The sequence below is a fragment of the Choloepus didactylus genome, chromosome 12 (assembly GCF_015220235.1).
Source record: "Choloepus didactylus isolate mChoDid1 chromosome 12, mChoDid1.pri, whole genome shotgun sequence".
In the NCBI taxonomy this organism is placed as follows: domain Eukaryota; kingdom Metazoa; phylum Chordata; class Mammalia; order Pilosa; family Megalonychidae; genus Choloepus; species Choloepus didactylus.
The window spans coordinates 25,996,757-26,007,372 of record NC_051318.1 but is presented as its reverse complement, the minus strand read 5'-3'; the positions used below and the strand labels follow the sequence as shown (position 1 = coordinate 26,007,372).

Below are 10,616 nucleotides of genomic sequence, written 5' to 3'. Positions count from 1 at the left end.
ATGTAAGCAGGAAGACTTTTGCATTGCCATTAAATATATTTTTAAGACATTGAATTTTTTGGTCTTCCTCTAAAAAGCCTCATTAATGCATTATTCTATACTGATATATATCTCTATCTCTATATTTATATATATTTTTCTCCATAGCATGGATTTTTTTTTTCAAAAAAACAAAAAAAACAAAACCTCACATCTCCAATGCATTAGTGTAACATCTATATGACTATCAGAGAAGATAGGCACTGGGGATGCACCCATGGGAGGAAACACCTACAGCTCTCCAATCAGATGTGTCAAGGGATGACATAACATTCTGCTGGTCTGGTACAGCAGCTCTATGTGACATCTGCGATAATCGCCACAACACTGGTATTTTCAGAATACTGAAAACATAAAACAAGGGTCATCTTGTCAGGAATTTTTTGACAAGTGACATGTACTGCAATATTTTTTTTTCTTCTTTTCCTTTTAGTAACAACGGAGTTGGAATGCCTCTTTTATCATTTTTTTTTTCCTTTTTTTTTTTTTTTTGTTCAGGACAGCCTTCTTGGCTGGCACAACAGAATTATATTAAAGAGAATAAATACTTTTTTAAAAAAATCTGCCAAACCCGTGACCACCCTTGAATTGCTAGCATGCCTACATGAATTTTTGGTTAAAGAAATGCAAGCTCAAGATAAGGATAGCAGAGAAATTTGAGCTTGTAAATAGGATAAAAGGCTTTTGCAATTTGAAGTACCTACATAAACATCTACATAGAGAAGATTAAACAAGTCTGTTAAAGGTAAAAAGAGATATTCATCCCATTCCCAAATCCCTTCCCTCCCACCCCCCACAACCCAATACAGTTGATGATTTTTCAAAAGTAGGTTGCTTCAGTTACATGTAATAATTATTATTTATTAATCTGTCTTCAAAGTCCGATCCCAAATTCCATTTCAGTTTAGAAATGTCAGCCCCTCACCGGGCTCTGTCGGTAAGTAAACACCGCACGTCCCTGGACTGAAGTCCAACCAGGGGCTGTCTCCTGGAACCAGTTCAATAAGGCCGATGACCATGCTTCAGACACATTCAGCACAGAGAAATTCAGGAGGCCCTGCTGTAGCCCAACCATGCAAATCCGGCTTTACCTTGAACTGAGGTAGGACTGTGGTAGTTCTGAGTGTACGCCAGTAAATACCAGATTTTACCATTTTAACGGGTTTTAGTAGAATCTCCCAGAATGCTGAGGAACAAATTTGCTTTGCCAAAATGAAAGTGAAAAGAAATGAAGACACTGGCCACAATTTAAGAAGGCCAATGAAAACATCCAATTTTCTTTAGAATAACTTCTTCAGCTAACTTTTGTTAAAAACAAAACAAAACAAAACACAAAAACAGCAGCACAACGATGGATGCCAAATACAGAGAACCAGTATGTGAGGCAGGTGTTCTTTCCTTGTTGATTCCTTGTCCAACACAGACCTTAAGTGTTTCAAAACTTAGTAATTGCTCAGATCCAAAAGTAAATTGTAAAGCAGCTTCAGAGTTTAAAAAAAAATGCTGAGCATCTTCTTTTGTTACTCTTTGATGTGTGAGGTCATGGTGATAAAGCCAGATAGATCTTCATTCTGAAAAAGAAAGGCGAAAAGTCAGTTGGTGATTGTCCCAAGAACAGAGCAATCTTTACAGTTACAGAATAGGACCTTTCAAACCTGCCTTTACAATGTTGTCATTTTCATAAAATACAACTTTGTAACATTTCCTTATTTCATTTTCCAGAAGCAAGTTAAATGAGTGAAGTCCAACTCGATTTTACTGGAAGCGGAGTCACTGGATTTATAGTAAGTCGTGAAGGCTATAGAGTAAGGTTCCTATTTTCAATTTAACAAAAATATTCCCATGTCTTTTCAGGAATCATTCCACTGAACAAGATGTAGAGGCATGATTTTACTCTTCAAATTGAGAAGCTGCGTGACCCAGAAACTATCACTCTAACTTTTCAGGTCTCAGTTTTTCATGTGTGCTGTGGGGTAAATAAAAATGACTGTATTCCTCATAGGGTTGTTGAAAAGATAAAAACACGTACATACGGTAAAATGCTTTGTAAACCCTACTTAATATACAAATGTTTATTATATTAAGAAAGTGGGAGACATAATGAGTCCATACTTCTGCCCTCAGAAAATTCTTCCAACTCCATAAGTATATCCTATTCCTAAGAACTACCAAAATATTTAAAATCTCCTTTAGTGGCATATGTATTGTTGCATTACCTTCACTATTAGAAAAGGTTTCTTTTTATCTAGCCCACTCTCATATGTTCCAGTTTAAGTAATTTATTCATGCTCTGAGTGCTGCGGTCATATGATGTAAGTATACTTAACCAGATCGAATGGCTTCCTCCCTTCCAAGTTGAAGGATCAAACTTCTTTAAACTTTTCTCTCAATTTCCAAGATGTTAGACATATTTTTACTTGATACATTCCTTCTTTAAGATACAGACTAGACTTGGGACACTGACATTTAATAGCATAGTGTTGTGTTGTTGTTTTTTTTTTTAAGCTTCTTGGCTTTTTATCTAAAATACCATGTTGTTAATTTTCATCGTTCACCACAGTCATAGCTAATTCTGTCAAACGTGAACACTGCTGGTCTTAAAGAGATGAATTTTCTTCCTTTGAAGTTTTCTTTACATAAACTTTGTTTCTGAACACTTGTCTAAAATCATTTAGAATTCTGTTCCTGTACTTTAACACTCCATGGTTTACATTTTTTTTTTTTTTGAATCTATAATTATTTTCTATTACTATCGAATACAGAGGACTGATCCTAGCAAGAGAAAATTTTCTGGTGTGTCCTGAATCTGAGCGTTAAGTGCCTAAAAATCGCTCTCTGGCTCTGCTATCTAAGACCATGCTCCTTGCTATAAACTTGAGGCAATGCATCGGATAGCCAGAAAAATGAAGTTTATACAGAAAAAGTATTTGTCAATGTGCAAGGTAAATATTATATCTTGTAATGCCTCCTTTTAAAAATTCACTACAATCTTACATTTGTAGGCAATGCTTCATCTTATTATTTTCAAAAAGTTTTAATACCTTTGAGAAGTTAAGAGGTAAGCATTCTACAAACAAAACAACTTAAAACAGGGCCCCAAATTTCCTCCTAAGATCTATTTTCTAACTATTTTATATTTTATGTTTGTGATTTTCAGTCCCAAGGAACTTCATTGATAACCTTATTTATTTGCACCCCCTAAAAAGTAGACGTTTACTAAAAGTCAACAGAACTTACTTGCATTTCACCATAAAGTGAGTTAGCATGTGAGATGAACCCCACTGCCACCCCAGATCCTATGCTTTACATACATAAAGACTTTTAATCAAAGTTTATTTTAGTTTTACACTAGCAATTAGCTAAATGCTGCTAAACTTTCCCCTATTGACTCTAAACCCATTATCATGGAAACAGCTAAGCAAGTGAGCTCTTAAGTTTCTCAAATGTAAAAATATGGTCATTATTTTAAATAGGGGCCTGTTAATTGCTGAAAAATTTACTTTTCATTTACACTTACAAACCCATGGGGCCCCTGAAGGTTTTACTGTTTTTAAGGATGTTGTATCCCTGTAAAACACAACTCTTACCAGTAGATCTTCATAAGTTCTAATTAAGTTAAACATGTAATTCTATTTCTTTAAAGTACAATACAATTATCAACACCTTAATTTCTAAGCATTAGTATTTTGAAAGAAGGGAGCTGCTAAAAGGCAAGAAAATCACTCATTCACTCATTCATTCATTCAATGACCTTTCAACATTTTTTTTTTAAAATTCTACTCTGGTGCAGGGAATAATCTAGGCAGATGGGACACAGATGACTAAAACGGAGTTCCTACCAGAAAGGAAATGACATGGCAGTTATTCTGCTTGTCAGGGGAGTAAAAGGAGTACTTTAAACGTGCACAGCACTCTGCAAACAGGTGGAATTTGACCTGAATTTTGAAGGATTGCTAGGGTGTGCTTACCAGAAGAGGAAGAAAAGCTATTCCAAAGAAAGCAACAGAAGTGATAAATGCCACACGGTAAAGTTACAAGACGTGATGTCTGGACAGTAAGTAAACACAATTCATGAAGACGAGACTTCGGGCACAGTGGGCCTAGAGTCCTCACTGAAGAGCCATGGAAAGGAACTTGATCCTAATACATAAGTCATGGAGAGCCACGGATGATTTGGGGAGAGGAGACTGGCAAGGGGAAAAAAAGGAAGACAAATCCATTCATAGTATGTGGGAAGGAGGCAAGGAGGTCTGGGTGACGGAAACTGGAAACAGGATGACCGATCAGTTCAGAGACAGGGGACTGGGACTGGACGTGACTTCTAAATGTACGAACGCTCACTGGAGCAAACAATGAGAATGTAGTTTGTCTCCTACCATGTTACAGAACAACTGTTTTCTGCGGGTGCCGCCTGTCACAGCTCCTGAGTCTCCTGGGGCCTATGGAATTTTATGCTCATGCTACATCAGCACTGTCACTTCAACCCCACTGCTTTCCCACGGACGCTCCCCGGCAGGGCCACAGCTGATACAGGCAGACAGTCTGAGATGCTCAGTACTCGCACCAAACATAAACAGAATTAGCCATCAGAAACAATCCTGCTGAGCCGGGAAAAGAAAAGGAGCCAAGGAAAGGCTGGTGACACAGCTCAGCCCTGGCTCATACGACAACTGTCTTGCAGAGCCCATGGCAAGAGGATTCTGACGGAATGGTGATCTAGGAAACAGAAATACTCACTAAAAAGGAACAGAGTAACAGAGGAGTCCACTCTGGAAACCTGACTCTAACTTTGTCGTCTTTTTTAGAAAGAAGGCCTGCGACATAAGTTGTCTGCCTCAATGGACATTTAGAATACCCTCTTCAAATGAGAGCCAGCTGTAAGATCTTGGGTGCACATGTGAGGACCCCTGAACTAGGATCAGCAACAAGGGAACCTGGCCTAAAAGAAAAAGTTGAGGTGGAAACTGCAAAGGAAACATGCCTGAGCTAAAATGATTAACACGTGGCAATCAGTCAAGCAGCTTCTCTGCAGTTGAGGCCACAGCATTTAGACATCAAAAACCCAGAGTTCGTGCCCCTACTTGCCAACCACCATTGAAGGGCTGCAACTGCCACCCACCTGATACACACTCATTAATGTCACTTCCCTAGTCTCAGGAGAAAGGAAAGAAGGGGAAGGGGCTGTAAAATACTGCTGTACACTTGAAACTGGGAATGTGGATGAACTTTTGCCTTTTTATTTATTTTCTTTTAAACTAAGTCAAATTATCCCTTCCCTGGAAACTATTCTGGGTCATCCCAGTCTTGGGCCGGGGGGGGGGGGGGGGGTGTATTTTAAAGCTTACTGATACTCAGTGAATTTGTCATAGAACTATGTACTATACTAGTCTATCATTTGGACACTGCTTTTTAAAGAAACCCATCCACAGAAGCATCTATCTAGAGTGACATGAGTCAAAAAAAAAAAAAAAAACAATTTTTTTATCAAAGAAATTAAAGTTGTTCCATATGACACAACATGTAGGCCAGTGACTTTCCCAATGTTTTTCTACTCTGTCACATATGACAAATGATGTTCATATGGGGGATACAGTCCCATGTGCCAGTTATCATGTTTCAGGCTAACTACCTATAATTCCACCCATTTTCTCTTCCACTTAGAAGAGCAAGAGCAATCTGGAATGCAAATGGCAAAAGTCCTGTTTGTAAAGGTCTCATCTTCAATGTGCTCTACTAGGAAGGAAGGAAGAAAATAGGGAGGGTAGGAAGGAAGGAAGGAAGGAGGAAGGGAAAAAAAAAAGTAGTAAAACTTTGCTTGCAACATACAGCACAAACATCAAAAGACCAGTTGGTCACACCACCACTGAGCCGGGCACCATGATTACAAACGACCTGAAAAAAAAGTAAAGCTGAACATCAAGTCCAGAATAAGAATAAATCAAGAAAATGTGCCAGGCAAATAAAATCAAGCAGCATTTCAGCTACGCATTCTGACTTGCTACTGCATTTCGGTTATGATTTCTCAAGAGAGTTGGGTGTCTGCACATGTTTGACATCAAAGTCTTATTTCAGTGTTCAAAGCCTGGTACTTTCACCCTGCCCAAGGCTGCTACTCTGCCCATGAGGCCAGGATTCTTGTTACAGAGGGCCTTCTGGACTCCGTGTCACAGATGACGGGTAAGGGCACTTAGCAGACCTTTGGTGAGAAGCACTGGAACAAACGCTGTAGAAACGTATTGAGTAGGTAAAAATGTCCAAATTTTCAGGAATTAGAAGCATTACAGTATTGATTTGCATAATAAAATGAAACAATAAACTGTTTTTAAAAATTAAAAAATTTATTTCTATTATTTCTATTAGCAACTAGGATTAAATAAGGAATAAACCCCGGTCAGTCCAAACATGTCCTTGAGGCATATCTCAGTACTCAGTTTAGACCTTTTATGTTAAACACAGAATTGGGAGAGAAAATAAACCTTTCATTTACATGAGAAATTCCTAGAAAAATTAGCCTAATTCAGTATATCCTTACTTTACTGTAAGCAAAACATTCTAAGAATATGCCAAAAAAAAAAAAAAAAAAAAAAAAGGGTAAGGTGGGGTGTGATAACAAATGAGCCAGAGGTTCTAAGAAAAACGTTAACTTAAAAATTCTTTTAAATTGGAAAAAAAATTCACTTCAAAGGAAAATATGGAAAAACAAATTGCCCATGACAAATGGGGGCAATGACTTACTTTACCAATCCTACTTTTGAAAGATTTAGAACTTTCTTTTATATGGGCTCATCACTTCCACTGACAATTAAAATCATGTCATTCAAATGCTTGTTAGTAAAAGAAATATCCTAACATCGAGTTGTAACTTGACGTTAACACCACAACACAAAGCAAGATGAGGCACTCTAGCTTTCATATAAGTCTAGCGTTAATAGAAGCTACCTTTTCTTCTTTAGCTCCTATTTAATTCTTCACATAAGATCTTGTCTTAATCACCCAAAGCTAGTAATAACTAAGTCTCCCAACTGTTAACATTGCACTTCAAATTTCATCTACATATGAGAAATTTCATATAAATGAACTTGTATTAATTTTACAGTGCATAGCCTCAGCAGATTTTATACTGTAATACTTAAATATTTGTTTCTTTCCAGTGTTTGCTATTAACAAGCCTTGACATGTGCATCATGTAAGCTATTCTTCTGTAGCAAGAATCTTCAGCCATACCTGTGGCAACATCATCCAACAGACATCTGAGAAATCTTATCAATCAGCGTGCAGCAAACACCTGAGATGCAAAAATGTCACTTGAATCACTGATGGACCCGTTCTCTTAAATTATGAAATGCTGTAACTTTTCTAGTTGAAAACCACATGAAGAAGCATAAAATGCCTTGTCCAAAGCCTCTCAGCTACTTGATAGAAGAGCTGAGAACCTCAACTTCTCCCAGACAGCTTTTCTCACTGCTCCATTCAGGATCAGCCCTTGTCAAAGATTCTTTGCAAAGAACAAATGATGGCTGGGGCTGGGCAAGGAGTGGGGAGGTCTGAAATTTTCACTTGGCAACCGGAATTGAAAATTTTACACTGCACCATTGCTCTTTATAAAGATCTACTCAAGATGTTAAATACGACACAGATAATGTTTTTGAGTTTCTGGAAGGAGAGACCAAGACTTTTTTTTACCTTTATGTGCCCAACATCTGGCTTAATGCATATTAGATCCTGAATAATGCTCTGTTGAATTGAATTAAAATAAAAAGCACATGTGGATCTATGCCATTTCTGTAGGCAAAAATAAGGTTTTTATTTTTATACTGGTTATATTCCTTACTTAATGGTTCAGAAAAAATAAAATCTAAAGGAGAACAAAACTTTAGAACTGTCTCAGACCCAAAAGAAAACCTTTCATCACACATCAGGGTGATGTTCTAAGGCAGAGGTAAGTAAAGTATGGCTGGCTGGCCAAATCTGGCCCAGTGCCTATTTCTGTAAATAAAGTTTTATTGGAACACAGTCATGTTCACCCATTTACAGCTGTTTAGAGCCGTTTCTGTGCTATGCTGGCAGAGTTGTGTAGTTGTGACAGACACTGTATGGCCCAAAAAACATAGAATATTTGCTATTTGGCCCTTTCCAGAAACAGTCTGTCAACCCTTCTTGGACATGGCAACTTTTATTTAAAAAAAATAGAAAGAAAGAAAGACAAATTTGTCAAAATCCCACAAATTTCCAACTGTGTTTTATACCTGGAGACAAACTGATAACCCCTTTGAAAATCAGCTGTAAGCTTACGTACTTTAGAAATCTAATACTATCTACTAAAAATGGCTATCCTGTTACAGACCCTACTGAAAATGAGGAAGCAAGTCATAAAATCATTTATGAAGTCAGTACACTTCTGGAATTAATTTACCATACCTATGTCTCTTCTATTTGGTTTTTCATGCATAAGACAAATATATGAGTAAATCTGATGATTTTAAAATATATCCTATACTAGCATTCTCTCATCTAACGGAGATAAAAGTTATAGTCTTCACATCTGCAGTTCAAAAGAAAGACCACATCTTTTCTCTGTCTTGGGTCGACTGAGAATGTGAATATAAGCATTATGCTTCTGCCCTATGGAACAATAAGAATGTTTGGACCAAATGATTCATCTTGCTTTAAAATCACAAATATCCTGTGAACAAAGAAATTCTTTCCTCAGATTTCTTTAACACATTATTGTCTTTATGACTTTATACTTGTGTAAAAATATATGTTTATGTGCACTATAAAAGTATACTGTGTATATCTGAAGTTCTAAAATTTAAATACTATGTTTTTTCCTATGAAGTTAAGGGAACGTAGAATGTCCATTTTTTATAATCTATCTCCAAATATCTTGTTATTGTAAATCATTTCAAGTATCCTTAGGATACTTAAATATTTAAGGGATGCTACTGAGTGGATGTTTTTTTCTTTCTGGTTTTTCTGATTCCTTGTTTATTATTAAAATCAAAATAAGCATTTTCTGAAAGTCTGAAATTATCGCAAATAGACTTCAGATCCCCTATATAATATCACTGATTAAGAAACATATTTATGAGTATGGTTAAAAAGATATACCTTTGGAATTTTAAATATATGTTGGTTTTCACATTTAACAATAATGTAGTAATTTGGAAATATATTTAAAAATACAGTTTAGTGCAGTGTTTGTCTTTCATGACTGGAAAAAAAGAAAAGAGTAAAGAAAAAAAGACCAGACCAAAGGAAAGAACATCTAATCCACATCTGCCTCTACCATCCCCAGTGATCTCTGGCCATCTTTCTTCTAGATAACATATTTCTATGGGGCACACATACAAAGCGGCCCGAGCAGCCTCTGCATCTAAACTCTGGGCAAATGTCTACTGAGTATGTAAAATCCACATAATACAGGATTTCAGCTTATGTCTCTTGGCTCTGAGGGAGGGACGTTGACAGGGGTGGGGGTGGAGATATATCTAATTTTAAAGCCCTAATGCAAATGAGCATGCAGCCTTTAACCATAGGACCTCCTAATAAAGTCAAGGTTAAGAGATCAAATCCTGCTCTGTAATTGAAAGTGCAAACTTCTCTTTGCCCTAGTCACACACAGGAACATTAATTCCACCTAACCAGCCCTTTCAAAAACATGCTGCTGTTCACAGGGAGCTTAAGAATGACTCAGAGCAAGCCATCCCCACACCTTAAAACCACATGCCATTCTGATGGTTAAACATGATGTAGGTGTGGAAAGCATACTGGCCACACCAGAATGAGGAGCCTAGGGTTTACATTCTGTGTTATCTTAGACCCATCTACCTCTGTCTGTTTCCTCATATGAAAATGGGGGTGTTATCTCCTGCCCTAAATTCCTCACTGGGTCATTGTGAAACTATCAAATATGATTTTACCTATAACATTTATAAATAAAGAAACGCATGCTAATAATGCAACTAGCATTTTGTGGTTGGTTTTCCTTTGCTTTCTTCCTGCACCTTTAAATGATGTGTACATGTAACCACATGTTGTGTTCTGAACAACTACAAACACTTGTTAAGACCAGGCAGCCCTCAGATGCCAAGGAAACACTGCCTCCTCCCACTCTGCTTTTCTGGCTAATTTATGCAGTTGTAGTGGGGGTGGCTCTCAGCACATTTGCCACCTCCGATTTTTCCTCATTCAAAACTATATTCATGAATGACATCACAAACAATTGCAACTTCAAACAGCAAATAAACAACTGATGAATGCACAAAAACAATGGCAAATAGCTCTCAGAATAAAATGAATAAACTTGTTTTAATTGGATAGAAGCAGAACAGAAGTAGAATTGTTTTTCTGGGGGTAACCAGAGGCCATTTAAAGCTAATCGTTCTCAAACACTGCAAAGAGCTAGGGCCTTTGCCTAGCTGCTTTCTTCAGGCCCTGCGGATGGTAAAACAAAACAAAAAACACACCCTGAAAGGGGCTACATATGTCCACGGTGCAGGCAGCTGCACGGTTAGAGAATACACAAATCCCTTTTAATTTCACATGTACTGAGCAAGTACAATGCGTCATAAACT

General features: G+C 37.3%; 1 protein-coding gene across 3 annotated transcripts in view; it reads right to left on the bottom strand.

The window, feature by feature from the left end:
• Positions 1-834: 834 nt before the first annotated feature.
• IRS2 (insulin receptor substrate 2) overlaps positions 835-10,616 on the bottom strand; it is a 29,185-nt gene continuing 19,403 nt past the window's right edge. For all 3 annotated transcript variants that reach the window (XM_037799990.1, XM_037799991.1, XM_037799992.1), the window contains one exon: positions 835-1,610. Coding sequence is in view for 2 of the 3 variants with exons in the window: in XM_037799991.1 (XP_037655919.1) it covers positions 1,560-1,610 (51 nt within the window). In the remaining variant the exon portion in view is untranslated. The remainder of the gene's footprint in view (positions 1,611-10,616) is intronic.